At 48.0% G+C, this 16,334-nt stretch overlaps 1 protein-coding gene across 4 annotated transcripts in view; it reads right to left on the bottom strand.

The window, feature by feature from the left end:
* The window catches only part of adgrd1 (adhesion G protein-coupled receptor D1), a 259,133-nt gene that overhangs the window by 193,553 nt on the left and 49,246 nt on the right, over positions 1–16,334 (bottom strand). For all 4 annotated transcript variants that reach the window (XM_059654884.1, XM_059654887.1, XM_059654885.1 and 1 more), the window contains one exon: positions 13,069–13,144. In XM_059654884.1, coding sequence (XP_059510867.1) covers positions 13,069–13,144 — 76 coding nt within the window. The remainder of the gene's footprint in view (positions 1–13,068; positions 13,145–16,334) is intronic.

Genomic DNA, 16,334 nt, shown 5'->3' with positions numbered 1-16,334 from the left:
TTGCACATTCTCCCTGTGCCTGCATGGGTTTCCTCCCACAGTATGCAGTCTAGGTACACTGGCCAGGCAAAATGCTCTGTAGTGTCCAGGGATGTGTAAATTATGTGGGGTATAGGGCAATGGATCTGGGCGGGATGCTCTGAGGATCGGTGTGGACTTGTTGGGCCAAAGGGCCTGTTTCCACACTGTAGGGGTTCTATGATTCTACTTCAAACAAGACTGAGTGCAGAATTCCAGGCTGCAACAGGTTCTGGTGCATGGATCACAGAAAGTTAGCACATAGGTCAGAAAGTGAGTGGACTGATCTCCTAAATTTTGAGAGGAATTGAACATTGAAATAACTCCACAGGAGCTGGCATCCCATCAGCGAGTCCCCCTTTATTTACACAGGGAGAGTCCTTGACACTGATCCAGCTCCTTCAGGGCCAGCTCCCAGAGTGAGCAGAACCTCTCACACTCCCGTTTCTGTCTGTCAGCCAAGGCTCCCTGATTGGACCAGGTTAACAGCCCCAATCAGGGAACTCTTAGTCTATCAGGTCCATCTGGCTGACCTTGTTACAGTCAGTGAAGTATCATAAAAGTCAGGAAGTTATACTGTAGTTGTAAAGAGCATTGGTGAATCTACATCTCAAATTCTGTGTGTAGTTTTGGTCTCTTTATTTAAGGAGGGATATAAATACATTGATGACAGCTGAGCGGAGGTTCAGCAGAATGGTAGCTGGAGCGATTGGGTTGTTTCCTGAGTTTGGGTAAACTGGGCTTGTTCCCGCTGGAGTTTGGAAGAGTGAGGGGGTGACTGTATAAAGGGCTGAATGAAGTGGAGATAGAAAGGATGTTGCTTCTCATGGGTATTCCCGATCTTGTTGCACTGGTTTAAAATTAGGAATCACCCCTTTAGCACTGAGATGATGGGAATTCTCTTCTCTCCTAGCGTTGTGTAACTTCAGAATTCTTTGCCTCTGAAAGTAGTGGAGGTGGGGTCAGTGAGTATTCAGATCAATTCTTGTCAGAAACATAGAAGATATGAGAAGGAGGCCATTCGGCCCTTCATGCCTGCTCTGCCATCCATTACAATCACGGCTGATCGTCCAACTCAATAGCCTAATCCTGCTTTCTCCCCATAGCTTTTGATCCCATTCACCCCACGTGCTATATCTATCCGCCAGGGATCAAAGGTTATTTGGGGGTAAACAGAGAATGGTGAAGTAAAACAGCAGCAGGTTGAAGGGTTGAATGGCCACCCGCACCGAATGTGTGTGGTCATTGGGTACTAATTACTCACACAAGGCCGTAACGGGGGGTATAGCCGGACAAATCCCCAGTCACCCACCGACCACCCCCAACCTCCCATCAAACCTGGAGGCCTGGGGGAGGGGAAGGGGTCTCGGGGGTTGGGAAACCAGCAACGGGCATGACCCTGATAGAATGCCATCCCTTCATCATGGGTCCACGAGTCTGATTTTCCGCCGGCAGGTATCTGACACAATTCCGTTGCACCAAGGGTTTCCGACAAACATTTCAGCCCATCATAGAGATTCTGCTGATGCTGGGAAAGACCCACGCCCACCACACAGGAATACCGTGAGCGGTGCTATACAAATGGACGTTTGTGTTTTCCTGGTGGAGAATCACCGTTTGCTTGCTGAAACATGTCGTTCACTTAACTCCGACGCTAAAAACGACCAAGAGAGCAGTACAAACCCACCCCACACATGGACAAAACCTGCAGCCAAAGGTAACACACATGAGAACACGGTAAATTCTAATCTTTGTCAGCACAATGCTCCTGGGGCTATTCACCATTCAGAATTTATAGAGTACAGCATATTCCCACAAAGGATAGCTGGCTGCACACTAAATCAGTAAATGCAGAGAGAGAGAGGAGGGCGACAGACAAAGAAAAGCAGATATGGGCCTTGAGATCCATTCAATCTTACAAATGAATGAGTTCTTCACAAAATTCCAACGTTGTGTAGATGCAAACTGTACACGGCTACAGAAACAGGATGCCCATCTCTGGGACCACTACTCTTGGCTCCAGGTTGCTGAATCCCTAAAGAAGCTGCTTGTTCTTTAAGACTGTGGAGTTAGTGACGGCCCCTTCTCACGAAGAGAGGCCGGAGACAGGAGTTGGCACCTAAATTTGTAACTACCCAATGTCAGCTTCAGGATAGTAATGTCCTGAACCAACATGGCGTGGCAAATCCCAAAGGAGATCCGCACAACCATGGAGTCTCCATCCATCTGCTGGAAAACTGGGGGCTGGAGCTGGCTGGGGGGTGGGGGGGAACCACACGACCCAATTTGTAGGCAGAGAACTCAGACACCCGTCTGAAAGGTCACCCATGCAATCATCTCCAACACACCAGGAGATGTGTGTTAGAGCCAGGCCTGTTTCATATATAAACAAACAGGCTGCTGAGGGAACGGGCGTAGGTTCAAAATGAGCTTGGTCCAAACAGATGTTCTGATCTTTCTCCATTAGAAAGTGACAAGAATCTGGCTCCAGTCCCAGCAGCGAGGTACACACTAATCCAACCAGATGTCTGCTCAAGCTCTACAAAATCTATGATAAATCTCATTTGGGACACAGCCAAGAGAGGTGCACACACCCACTTTGTGTTCTGTAAATTTATTCTTGGGCTGTGACCATCACTGATTGGATGAGCATTTACTGCCCCGTTCCTAGGTGCCCCTTGAGAAGGTGGTAATGAGCTGCCTTCTTGAACTGCTGCAGGACATGTCCTGTAGGTAGATGTGTCCTTCGGGACGGAATTCCAAAATGTTAACCCAGCGACAGTGAAGGAACGGGGATATATTTCCAAGTCAGGATGGTGAGTGGCTCGGAGGGGAACTTGCAGGGGGTGCGTTCGCATGTATCTGCTGCCCTTGTCCTTCTAGACGGAAGTGGTTGTGGGTTTGGAAGATGCTGACTAAAGAACTTTAGTGAACTTCAGTCAGTGCGGTGCTCCCTCAGCACTGACCCTCCGACAGTGCCCGCTCCCTCAGCACTGACACTCCGACAGTGCCTGCTCCCTCAGCACTGACCGTCCGACAGTGCCCGCTCCCTCAGCTATGACCCTCCGACAGTGCCTGCTCGCTCAGCTATGACCCTCCAACGGTACAGCACTCCCTCAGCACTGACCCTCCGACAGTGCCCGCTCCCTCAGCTATGGCCCTCCGACAGTGCGGTGCTCCCTCAGCGCTGACCCTCCGACAGTGCCCTCTCCCTCAGCACTGACCCTCCGACAGTGCGGTGCTCCCTCAGCACTAACCCTCCAACAGTGCCCCGCTCCCTCAGCACTGACCCTCCGACAGTGCCCGCTCCCTCAGCACTGACCCTCCAACAGTGCCCACTCCCTCAGCGCTGACCCTCTGACAGTGCCCACTCCCTCAGCGCTGACCCTCCGACAGTGCAGCACTCCCTCAGCACTTCCCCTCCAACAGTGCGGTACTCCCTCAGTACTGACTCTCCGACAGTGCCGCACTCCCTCAGCACTGACCCTCTGACAGTGCCCGCTCCCTCAGCACTGACCCTCCGACAGTGCCCGCTCCCTCAGCACTGACCCTCCGACAGTGCCGCACTTCCTCGGCACTGACCCTGTGACAGTGCGGCGCTCCCTCAGCACTGACCCTCCGACAGTGCCCGCTCCCTCAGCACTGACTCTCCGACAGTGCCGCACTCCCTCGACACTGACCGTCTGACAGTGCGGCGATCCCTCAGCACTGACCCTCCGACAGTGCGGCACTCCCTCAGCACTGACCCTCCGACAGTGCGGCACTCCCTCAGCACTGACCCTCCGACAGTGCGGCGCTCCCTCAGCACTGACCCTCCGACAGTGCCCACTCCCTCAGCACTGACCCTCCGACAGTGCAACGCTCCCTCGGCACTGACCCTGTGACAGTGCGGCGCTCCCTCAGCACTGACCCTCCAACAGTGCCCGCTCCCTCAGCACTGACCCTCCGACAGTGCCCACTCCCTCAGCACTGACCCTCCGACAGTGCCCACTCCCTCAGCACTGACCCTCCGACAGTGCGGCGCTCCCTCAGCACTGACCCTCCGACAGTGTGGCGCTCCCTCGGCACTGACCCTGTGACAGTGCGGCGCTCCCTCAGCACTGACCCTCCAACAGTGCCCGCTCCCTCAGCACTGACCCTCCAACAGTGCCCACTCCCTCAGCACTGACCCTCCGACAGTGCCCACTCCCTCAGCACTGACCCTCCGACAGTGCCCACTCCCTCAGCACTGACGCTCCTACTGTCCAACATAACTATTCTGCTCTCATTCCTGTGTAATTACCCATATTCAAGTTTAACATCGTTGTTTCTGACGCATGTCCCTCATTCGCCAATTGAATGCTAAATTCTACTACGTTGCAGTCATTGTTTTTGTGGGGATCTTTTAAATAATACGACCATAAGGTATGGGAGCAGAACTCGGCCATTCAGCCCATTGAGTCTGTTTCATTATTCAATATTGGCTGATCTGTTACTCAATGCCATTCTCCTTCTCCCTCCTGTAATCGATGATCCCTTTGATAATGAAGAACATATCTATCTCTGTCTTACACCTGCTCAATGTTTTGGCCTCCACAGCTCTCTATTGCAGTGAGTTCCACAGATTCACCACCCTATGAATGAATTCTTCCCCATCTCAGTTCTAAAGGGTTATCCCTTCACTCTGAGGCTGTGTGGAAGTACTGGTGGAAACCTCTCCACCTCTACTGTACCCAGGCATCTCAGTGTTCTGTCGATTTTAATCAGATGCCCCGTCATCCCTCCAAACTCCAGCAAGTATAGACCCAGAGTCCTCAGCTGCACCTCAAATGATAAGCCCTTCTTATCCAGGATCATTCTTGTGGACCCCCTCCAACATCAGGACATCCTTCCTTAGATACAGGGCCCAAAGCTGCTCACAATATTCCAAATGCAGTCTGACCAGAGCCCTATACAGCCTCAGCAGTACATCCCTGCTGTTGTATTCTAGCTCTCTTGAAATGAATGCTAACATTGCATTGCCCCTTCTAACAGCCCACTGATCCCTGCATGTTAACCTCAACAGAATCCTAAACCAGGACTTCCCAAGTCCTTTGTGCTTCAGATTTCTGAGGCCTTTCCCTGTTTAGACAAGAGTGTATGTCGCTACTCTTCCTACCAAAGCGCATAAGCTCACACTTTCCCACATTGTATTCCATCTGCCACTTCTTTGCCCAATTTCCTAATCTTTTCAAGTCCTTCTGCAACCTCCCCAGTTCCTCACCCTACCTGTCCCTCCATCTACCTTTGTGTCATCTGCAAACTCAGTAACAACGCTCTCAGTTCCTTTGTTCAGATCGTTAATATACAAACGACAATTGCTGTCGTCCCAACGCTGTCCCCTGAAGAACTCCACCAGTCCCCGGCTGCCGTCCTGAAACAGACCCCTTTATACCCACTCTCTGTCTTCTGCCAGCGAGCCAACCCTCTATCCATGCCAGTACCTTGCTCCCAACACTATGGGCTCTTATCTTGTTTAACAGGCTCCTGTGAGCCACCTTGCCCACACATGTCCAAGTTTTCCACACGCAGGCCCAGTGCTCCCCAACTCCCTCCAGGTCAGGATTGCTGACGAGGCCTGTCCCTGTGTGAGAGAATCCCAGCACCAGTCACGGCACTCAAACCAGTGTGCTCACAAGGATTAGACATTCGCTTTGTTCCCAATCAGTTTGCATTGTGGAGTGAGGAATTGCTGGAGAACGGCCTTCAATGAAACCTTGACACATTCCCACAAATGTTTCAGTGCAGGGGTCGGTGAGCTGCAGGCTGGGAGATCTTCACCTTGTGTGCTACAGGGCTGTTCCCCCAGGCTTCACTCACTTTCCTTTCATAGTGCAACAAACAAAAGAATGTTCCTTTAATATATCACAATGTCCCAGTGTGGCGTTAAACATTGACCAGTGGGTAATTATTAAATGTAGAAATCACTGGCTCACCTTACTCCCATCACCCCAATTACAAAAAGCTCAAAAGATTGTGGCATAAAAGTAATTCATTAGCCCAGGCAGTGTCTATTAATACACCTCAAAAAAACCACATTCACCAACTGTACATCAATCGTAACAACTCAGTAAAATTATTTATTAGATGTGTTCACTTATGTTTCAAACTGAAATGTCCCTGCAGAGAACAAAAGCACATCAGGTGCACGAGCAATTGCTGCAAAGACTATGGGCCCAGACAACATTCCACATGAACTACTAAAGACTCATGCTCCACAACTTGCTGCACCTCGAGCCAAGCTGTTCCAGTGCAGCTACAAACACTGGCATCAGCCCAGCATTGAGGTTATGGAGAATTGCCCAGTTATGTACTATCCATAAACAGCAGGGCAAAATCCAAACCAGTCAATTATCTCCCTATCAGCCTGGTCACAGCAAAGGTGTCATCAACAGTGCTCAGCAATAACCTGCTCAGTGACGCCCAGTTTGGGTTCCGCCAGGGCCACTCCGCTCCTGACCTCATTACAGCCTTGGGTCAAACATGGACAAAAGAGCTGAATTCCAGAGGGTGAGGTGAGAGTGACAGCCCTTGATATCGAGGCTGCATTCGACTGAGTGTGGCATCAAGGAGCCCTGGCAAAGCTGGAATCGATGGGTATCGGGGGCAAACTCTCCGGTGGTTGGAGTCCTACCTGACACAGAGGTAGACGGTTGTAGTTGATGGAGGTCAGTCATCTCAGCTCCAGGACATCTCTGCAGGATTTCCTTAGGGGAGTGTCCTCGGCCCAACCATCTTCAGCAGCTTCATCAACGACCTTCCCTCCATCATAAGGTCAGAAGTGGGGATGTTCGACGATGACTGCACAATGTTCAGCACCGTTCGTGAATCCTCTGATACTGAAGCAGACCGCGTTCACATGCAACAAGATCTGGACAATATCCAGGGTTGGGCTGACCAGTGGCCCAAGCCTGAATGTTATCCAGATCTTGTGGGGAGTATTCCATCATAATCCCGACTTGTGCTTTGCAGATGGTGGAGAGGCTTTAAGGAGTCAGGAGGTGAGTTACTCGCCCCAGTATTCCCAGCTTCTGACCTGCTCTGTATAAACAAGTTTTATGGCTGGTCTAGTTGAGTCTCTGGTCAATGGTAACCCCCAGGAAGTCAGCAGTGGGGGGGTTCAGTGATTAAAACACCACTGAGTATCTCGGGACAGTGTTAGATTCTCTCTTATTAGACACGGTCATCACCTGGCATTTGTCTGGTACAAATGTCCACTTCCTGGGGGTTACCATCTCCCAGGCACAAGTCAGGAGTGTGATGGGATACTCCCCGCTTGCCTGGATGGGGCCAGCCCCAACAACACTCAAGCAGCTCGACACCATCCTGGACAAAGCAGCCCCCATCCACTCACCCCACCATCGATGCTAAGTGTGTACCATCTACAAGATGCACTGCAGAAATTCACCAAAGATCCTCAGTCAGCACCTTCCAAACCCACAACCACTTCCAACTAGAAGGACAAGGGCAGCAGATACATGGAGGCCATTGGACCCATCACCTTTGAAAGAACCAGCCAGTATATCCCACTTAACACTTCCCTGCTCTTTCTCCTACAGTCACTTAAAATCTTTTGCTGTCAGATGTTTATCTAGTTCCCATGAGAATGTTCATTAATAAATCTGCTCCCACCACCTTTTCAAACAGATTAAACAATTCATTGTTTACAGAAACAACCTCACTCTTTTACCGTAAGCCTGTGTCAGCTGGTTTATGACTTTCTACCCTGCTCAGATCTTGAATCCATTTCCGAAAATTCTTGCTTCAGCTTCTGTGCTCCGACCGCAGCTTCTCCACAATAGCTGAAGTTCCACATTGCTGCTGAATTGACACACATTGGCCCAGGTGGGGCCTTAAAGCTTGAGCACTGTGTCTGGCTTTTGCACTTTATTTGTGAAGTCCAGCATCACAGTTACTCCTTCACCATTGATCAAGAACTACCGCTGTCTGGATCCAAAACAACTTGTTTGAACACAATACAAAACAGCTTGGGGACTGATAAGACTTGAATCCAAGCCTCCTGGCCCAGAGATAGGGACACCGCCAAGGAAGAAGGGTTTATCTTAACAAGTGAGATTGAGCTGTCTGGGTCTATTCTCTCTGGAGTTTAGAAGAATGTGACGAGATTTAATCACGGTCTGGAAGATGCTAAAGGGGATTGACAAAGCAGACACAGAGAGGATGCTCCCTCATGTGCACCAATCTAGAATGAGACATCATCTTAGGATAAGGGGTAGCAGATTTAAAACAGAGATGAGGAGAAATTACTTCCCTCAAAGGGTCATAAATCTGTGGAATTCAATATCCCAGTGATACTGGGACATTAACTGAACTGAAGGAAGAGATACAGAGATTTTTAATCAGTAACAGGTTGAAGGATTATGCTGAGGCTGAGATGAGACTAGCCATAGTTGTATTGAATAGTAAGACAGACTAGGGGTGGGATGGTCTACCCTTGCTCCTAAGTCTGTTCTATCCCACTGTGCCATGAAAGCCTGCAACTTGCATTTAGAACATAGAACATAGAACATAGAACAGTACAGCACAGAACAGGCCCTTCAGCCCACAATGGTGTGCCGACCATTGATCCTCATGTATGCACCCTCAAATTTCTGTGACCATATACATGTCCAGCAGTCTCTTAAATGACCCCAATGACCTTGCTTCCACAACTGCTGCTGGCAACGCATTCCATGCTCTCACAACTCGCTGCGTAAAGAACCTGCCTCTGACATCCCCTCTATACTTTCCACCAACCAGCTTAAAACTATGACCCCTCGTGCTAGCCATTTCTGCCCTGGGAAATAGTCTCTGGCTATCAACTCTATCTATGCCTCTCATTATCTTGTATACCTCAATTAGGTCTCCTCTCCTCCTCCTTTTCTCCAATGAAAAGAGACCGAGCTCAGTCAACCTCTCTTCATAAGATAAGCCCTCCAGTCCAGGCAGCATCCTGGTAAACCTCCTCTGAACCCTCTCCAAAGCATCCACATCTTTCCTATAATAGGGCGCCCAGAACTGGACGCAGTATTCCAAGTGCGGTCTAACCAAAGTTTTATAGAGCTGCAACAAGATCTCACGACTCTTAAACTCAATCCCCCTGTTAATGAAAGCCAAAACACCATATGCTTTCTTAACAACCCTGTCCACTTGGGTGGCCATTTTAAGGGATCTATGTATCTGCACACCAAGATCCCTCTGTTCCTCCACGCTGCCAAGAATCCTATCCTTAATCCTGTACTCAGCTTTCAAATTCGACCTTCCAAAATGCATCACCTCGCATTTATCCAGGTTGAACTCCATCTGCCACCTCTCAGCCCATCTCTGCATCCTGTCAATGTCCCGCTGCAGCCTACAACAGCCCTCTACACTGTCAACGACACCTCCGACCTTTGTGTCGTCTGCAAACTTGCTGACCCATCCTTCAATTCCCTCGTCCAAGTCATTAATAAAAATTACAAACAGTAGAGGCCCAAGGACAGAGCCCTGTGGAACCCCACTCACCACTGACTTCCAGGCAGAATATTTTCTTTCGACTACCACTCGCTGCCTTCTGTTGGCCAGCCAATTCTGTATCCAAGCAGCTAAGTTCCCCTGTATCCCATTCCTCCTGACCTTCTGAATGAGCCTACCATGGGGAACCTTATCAAATGCCTTACTGAAGTCCATATACACCACATCCACAGCTCGACCCTCATCAACCTTTCTGGTCACATCCTCAAAAAACTCGATAAGGTTTGTAAGGCATGACCTACCCCTCACAAAACAGTAACTTTAAAACAGGCAAACAGTCCAAGGTAGTTCAAAGGAGCAATTACCAAAGAAACGCTGGGGATAAAGGGACAGGTATCCAGGTGTTTGGTTAAATATGCCCATCCTAAGGATCTTCTAGAGGAAGTGGGAGACGTGGAGAGGTTTGAGGGAATTTCAAAGCTCAGGGTCCAGGAAAACATGATTAACATCAGGCATGCTCAAACGACAGAATGGCAGGGGCTCACAGATATCTGAACACTTGTGGAACTGAAGGAGTCCAGAGAGACAGGATCAGCTGAGGCCATGGAGGGATTTTCAGACAGGGATGAGAATTATATAATCAATTTTGCTGCTTGGCCAAGAGTGAATGTAAGTCACTGAGCAGAGGCATGATGGGGAAACTGGGCTTGGTATGAGTTAGGTTCAGGGCTGCAGAGGTTTGGATGAAGTGAAGTTTCTGAAGCAGGATGGGTGGAAGGCCACTTGAGACATCAGAGAACAATCCCACTGAGAGTTAATAAAAACACTGAAGACAGGATTCCTTTAACTTTGATGCAAGTCATCTCCAAACAGTGGGAACTGGGAAGTGAGGAGATCGGACAAGTCATAGGTTGGAATGTGTTCTATGTATTATTTACCTAGAATTCTACAGGAAAAGTTAAGTCCTTTTTCTTTTGGAAATCTAGAATGGGGAAAGAAAGACACATCAAATGTGTACTTGTCTTTCTAACTGAAATATATCCTGCAGCAATTCCAAGGATAGAACTAATCCTGTCTAATACGAAGTCTAAACCACTTAAGGTAAAGAAAATGGCTAAGCTGAAAGATTGGAATTTACCAGAATTAGGCAACATAATCAAAAGAGACAACGGTACTGCATTTATATAGCACCTGTCACAAACGCAGGACATTACAAAGTGCCATAGTGACTGCAGCTGTAGTGTAGGAAAGGTGGCAACCAATCAGCACACAGGAAGCTCACACAAAACAGCAATGCGGTAAATGAGCAGATCACCTTTGTTTTTAAAAGAACAATCTTAGAAGAGGGATAAATACTGGGAAGACAGCTGCTCCTCCTCAGAACAGTGCTGCAAAATTGCTTAATTCTTCACTGGACACGTGGAATCTATCTCCTCCGTAAGGTGGCACCTCTACTTGTGAGAGACGGCCTCTCTGGAGAGGGGCTTCGACCCACAACCTTGTGCTACCCCCTAAATCCCCCCAAGCTCACTGGTGGCTTGGGCTTCTCAAAGTGCCCTGGATAATTCTGTCTCAAAGTAAACCGCACCTCCCCACCCCCACCTCCCTTGTCGGTCAGTCCAGCTTGCACCTTAACATAGAGCTGTACAGCACAGAAACAGACCCTTCAGTCCAACCCGTCCATGCCCACCCAGAAATCCTAATTAAATCCAGTCCCATTTGCCAGTACTTGGACCATATCTCTCTAAATGCTTCCTACCCATTTACCCATCTAACGGCCTGTTAAATATTGTTACTGTACTATCCTCCACCACTTCCTCTGGCAGCTCATTCCACACACGCACCATCCTCTGTGTGAAAAAGGTCCCTTTTAAATCTTTCCCCTCTCTCACCTTAAACCTATGCCCCTCTGGTTTTGGACTCCCCCCAGCCCAGGGAAAAGACTTTGTCTATTCATCCCATCCATACCCCTCATGATTTTATAAGCCTCTATAAGGTCACTCCTCAGCATCCGATGCCTCCGGGAAAATAGCCCCAGCTTATCCCTACAGTTCAAACTCTCCAACGCTGGCAACATCCTTGTAAATCTTTTCTGAACTCTTTCAAGTTTCATAGCATCCTTCTCATAGAAGGAAGACCAGAATTGTACACAATATTCCAATAGTGGCCGAACAAGTATCCTCTACAGCTGCAACATGACCTCCCAACTCCTGCACTCAATGCACTGGCCAACACAGGCAAGCATACCAAATGCCTTCTTCACCATCCTATTTCCTGGGACTCCACTTCCAAGGAACTATGAACCTGAACCTCAAGGTCTCTTTGTTCAGCAACACTCCCAGGACCTTACCATTAAGTGTATAAGTCCTGCCCTGATTTGCCTTTCCAAAATGCAGCACCTCACATTTATTAAATTAAACTCCATCTGCCTGTAGACCCATCTGATCAAGGTCCCATTGTACTCTGAAGTAACCTTCTTTGCTGTCCACCACACCTCCAATTTTAGCTTCATCTGCAAATGTATTACCATCTGTGACCCATCAGGGCAGTCGATCATTTTTGGAGACATTTCCTTCACCAGCCTTTAGCATTCCCACTTTGCCACTGCACTTTCCCCTTGGATGAGTCAGTGAATTCGGAAAGTAGAAAACAGGCGCAACGCCAGGCTATTCGGCCCGGAGTCTGCTCCACCATTCAATATAACCATGGCTGATCATCTATCTCAGTACCCTGTTCCCACTTCCTCCGCATACCCTTTTATCCCTTTAAGCCTAAGAAGTATATCTAATGCCTTGAAAATATTCAATGTTTTGGCCTCCCGTTTCACAGGTTTCCCACTCTCAGGGTGAAGACATTTCTCCTCATCTCAGTCTCAAATGGCCTACTCCATATCTTTAATCCTTGCATCTTGCTTCAGTCTCTCCAGTCATCAATAGCATTCTTCCTGTGTTTACCCTGTCTAGTCCTATTAGAATTTTATCGCTTCCTATGAGATCCTGCCTCCGTCTTCTAACCTCCTGTTACTATAGTCCTAACTGATCCACTGTATTCGTACGTCATCCCGCCGTCTGAGGAGTCAGCCAAGCTTTGGTGCACTCCCTCCACAGCCAGAACGTCCTTCTGCAGGGAAGGGGTCAAAAACTGCAGACAATATTCCAGCTGTGGTCTCACCAGGGCCCCTGTATGATTGCAACAAGACACCACTGTTCCTGTACTCAAATCCTCTCACTGTGAAGCCCAACATATCCTTTCCTGCCTCTGCACCTGCTGCACCTGCAATACCCCCTTTCAGCATTGAACAGCATGCCAATGTAAACTGGGAACCTGGTGGTATGCATGGCACCATTCATATCCTCCCAGCTGACCCTGGCACAAAACTGAAAGAAGTCCCATTGTCAGGAATTGTCATCAGCGATCTGCGTTCTGTATGCGAAACAGAATTATCTGGCACAGACTCATTATCAAATGCTTGGCAGTACATTCTGTAAAATGCGCACTGTTCCATTACCAGCTGGCACTAAACTATCAGGTCCATAGCTTTCCAGATTAGCCAGCAGCAGCATACAATAATGTACTTACTTGGTTTGCAGAGGGTCTATCTGCTTGTAGTATTGGTGCATGGTATGGTACAGTAGGCCTACGATGGTGGTCTGAGCTGCAGGTGGAGGGACGGGGGAGGGTAGAGAAAACAGACAACAACATTAAAAAGTGAAACGCAGTCAACTCACACCTGAAGACCATGTTTTCTCTTGTGACCACTTGACTGGTGAATAATGTGTGTGTATAGTTCACACAGTTTCTCTAATGGGCTGCTGATATACTCGGTAGTCTGCTAGTGAGATACTGGAGCAGCGATACCATTCCAATATCACTCAATTGTTACCTCCTGCATCTAATCGAGAAATTCCAACCAGAAGTAACTATAGCTAAAAATAGGAACACTCTCGTTAAAAACCCATCAGTGTTAGATGGTTTAAATAGGAAGGGCAGAATACATTAGACAGCAGAATGTAGCGAAAGCTCAAAATTTATAACCCACGGCTTCCTGCGAGTGAAAGCTTCCATCAGCATTTTAATTTCCTGTTCCCCTCTGCCTTGTTTCAAAGGCTGTGATCCTCTTCAAACTGGTTTCAATTCTCGTATGTATTTAGCTGCTAATTCACTGCCATCTCTAAAAGTAGCTTAAACCCAGGCGTGAAATTTCACAAACACACTCACTTCAAACGATGCTTTTCCTTATTTGCCCAAGGAACTGACAAACTCCAGGATTCACATATTATTAATGATGTGCAGGTGCCAGTGTTGGACTGGGGTGGACTCAAAGTCAGAAATCACACAACACCAGATTACCTTCCTACAGATTTATTTGTTAGCAGTGCTCCAAAAGCATGCGATTTCAAATAAATCTGTTGGACCATAACCTGGTGTTGTGTGACTACTGACTATCTAATATTAGGGGGTCGCCCCTCCTTCCTATCCCTCGTGGTCACCCTGTGAGTGGGCCCTCCTGAAGGCAGAAAATCAACATGTTGTTACATTCTGATAATGTCACAGCAACAGGGGGGCAACACAGGGTGAAGGAAAACGATGATGCTGAACTCTCAAACCCACTCCCCAACTCATCTTCCAACCAAGGGGCCCCAACAGCCGAGAGCAATTTTTTTAAAAAATTCACTCGTAGGATGTGTGTATCTCTGGCAAGGCCAACATTTATTACTCATCAGGCCATCCAGCCCATCGAGCCTGCTCCCCCATTCAATAAGATCATGGCTGATCTTTTCATTGACTCAGCTCCACTCACCCACTTACCCTAACCCTTAATTCCTTTACTGTTCAAAACTCTACCTATCTTTGCCTTATAAACACTGCTGCAGCTCTGCAGTCACGTGAACGGATGATTTTACTGTCACGAGTATTTTACTATTATAATAGAAAACAGTGGAAAGCTTTCATTTGTCACCATGGTTTGGTGCCATTTTGAATAATGTAAGAATAAAGGGAAACTAAAACAAAGATAAAGCTCAAAGAGAGCCCATCACCCCTGAGCGAGCTCATTGTCGATGACGCCTTCACTGCCATCCATCCTCCACAACCTCGCTGCTGCCTACTCCAGGTCCAACCAACAACAAAGTTGCCAATCCTCAGGAACCATCTTTCACCGCTGGGCCTATCTCACCAACATCGGCTCCACCAGTGTAGCAGCTGGTGATTCGGAGTCTGCGTTCGCCCCGGAAAAGTAAATATGCACTCACGCACGGTCCGTGCTGGGTCCACTCTCCTCTGCACTGGGCTCGCTCTCACTGTTACCATTGCTATCCGAGCTCAGGACAAGTATACCTTTACTTAGGTATACAGAGAACAGAGATTATAAAAGGAAGAAAAGAAAAGCAGTGGGAGTTGAAAAGTAGGCCAGAGCAGGTAAGGGTGGCAGATTTTCTTCCCTAAAAGACATTAGTGATCCAGATGGGTTTTCCCCAATGAGCAACAGTGGGTTCATGGTCATCATGAGACTCCTAATTCCAGATTCTTCAGTGAATTCAAACTCCACCACCTGCCGTAGCAAGATTCAAACCTAGGTCCCCAGAACATTGGCTGAATTTTAGGAATCAAACCCTAGGCCATCGCCTCCCCATTTGAAACTGCCTCAAGTGGTAGGAGCATCACCAGCTTTATCTCAAGAGGGTTGGAATATAAAAGCAGCGATGTGCTTCTGAGGCTTTATAAAGCTCTAGTTAGGCCCCATTTAGAATACTGTGTCCAATTTTGGGCCCCACACCTCAGGAAGGACATACTAGCCCTGGAGCGTGTCCAGCGGAGATTCACACGGATGATCCCTGGAATGGTAGGTTTAGCGTATGATGAACGGCTAAGGATCCTGGAATTGTACTCATTAGAGTTTAGAAGGTTGAGGGGAGATCTAATAGAAACTTACAAGATAATGTATGGTTTAGAAGGGGTGGACACTAGGAAGTTGTTTCCGTTAGGCGGGGAGACTAGGACCCGTGGGCACAGCCTTAAAATTAGAGGGGGTAAATTTAAAACTGAAATGACACGACATTTTTTCAGCCAGAGAGTGGTGGGCTTGTGGAATTCATTGCCGCAGAGTGCAGTGGAGGCCGGGACGTTGGATGCCTTCAAGGCAGAGATTGACAAATACTTGATCTCACAAGGAATCCAGGGCTACGGGGAGAGTGCAGGGAAGTGGTGTTGAAATGCCCATCAGCCATGATTTAAATGGCGGAGTGGACTTGATGGACCGGATGGCCTTACTTCCACTCCTATGTCTTATGGTCTTAGCTGAAGAGAGGATGTATCCAGAAAAGAGCAAGTTGGTTACAGGGAGGCCACAGGGTAAATATGAAATAAAAACCAAAAGAACTGCGGATGCTGTAAATCAGGAACAAAAACAAAGTTGCTGGAAAAGCTCAGCAGCTCTGGCAGCATCTGTGGAGGAGAAAGACCTGCTGAGTTTTTCCAACAACCTTGTTTTGGTTACAGGTTAAATATTGATTGTCAAAAGTTGAAACTACGTAATTCAGAATCTACAATCCTGGGCTCCGAGTACAATCTGAAGACAAACTTCTTTCAAGAAATAGCTGACAAAACTAGGACGTTTGATGACAGATGCACAATTGGTTAATGTGGTTAAAGATTGAAAAGTAATTCCACATCGTGTGAAGGCTGGTTAAATTCACTACAAGGTCCTTCCAATATATTTGAAAGGTTGGACGCTTGGGCAAAAGGCCCTAGATATTGACCATTCTTTGGGACAGAGTTGGATTCTCTTTGCTGCATTTTGCAGCTCCAACATTGCAATTTTCTCCTCCAAATCTTGTATTCTTTTT

This window comes from Stegostoma tigrinum, chromosome 26 (assembly GCF_030684315.1).
Source record: "Stegostoma tigrinum isolate sSteTig4 chromosome 26, sSteTig4.hap1, whole genome shotgun sequence".
Classification (NCBI taxonomy): Eukaryota; Metazoa; Chordata; class Chondrichthyes; order Orectolobiformes; family Stegostomatidae; genus Stegostoma; species Stegostoma tigrinum.
The sequence above is the reverse complement of the archived record's forward strand: the minus strand, read 5'-3'. Positions and strand labels throughout refer to the sequence as shown.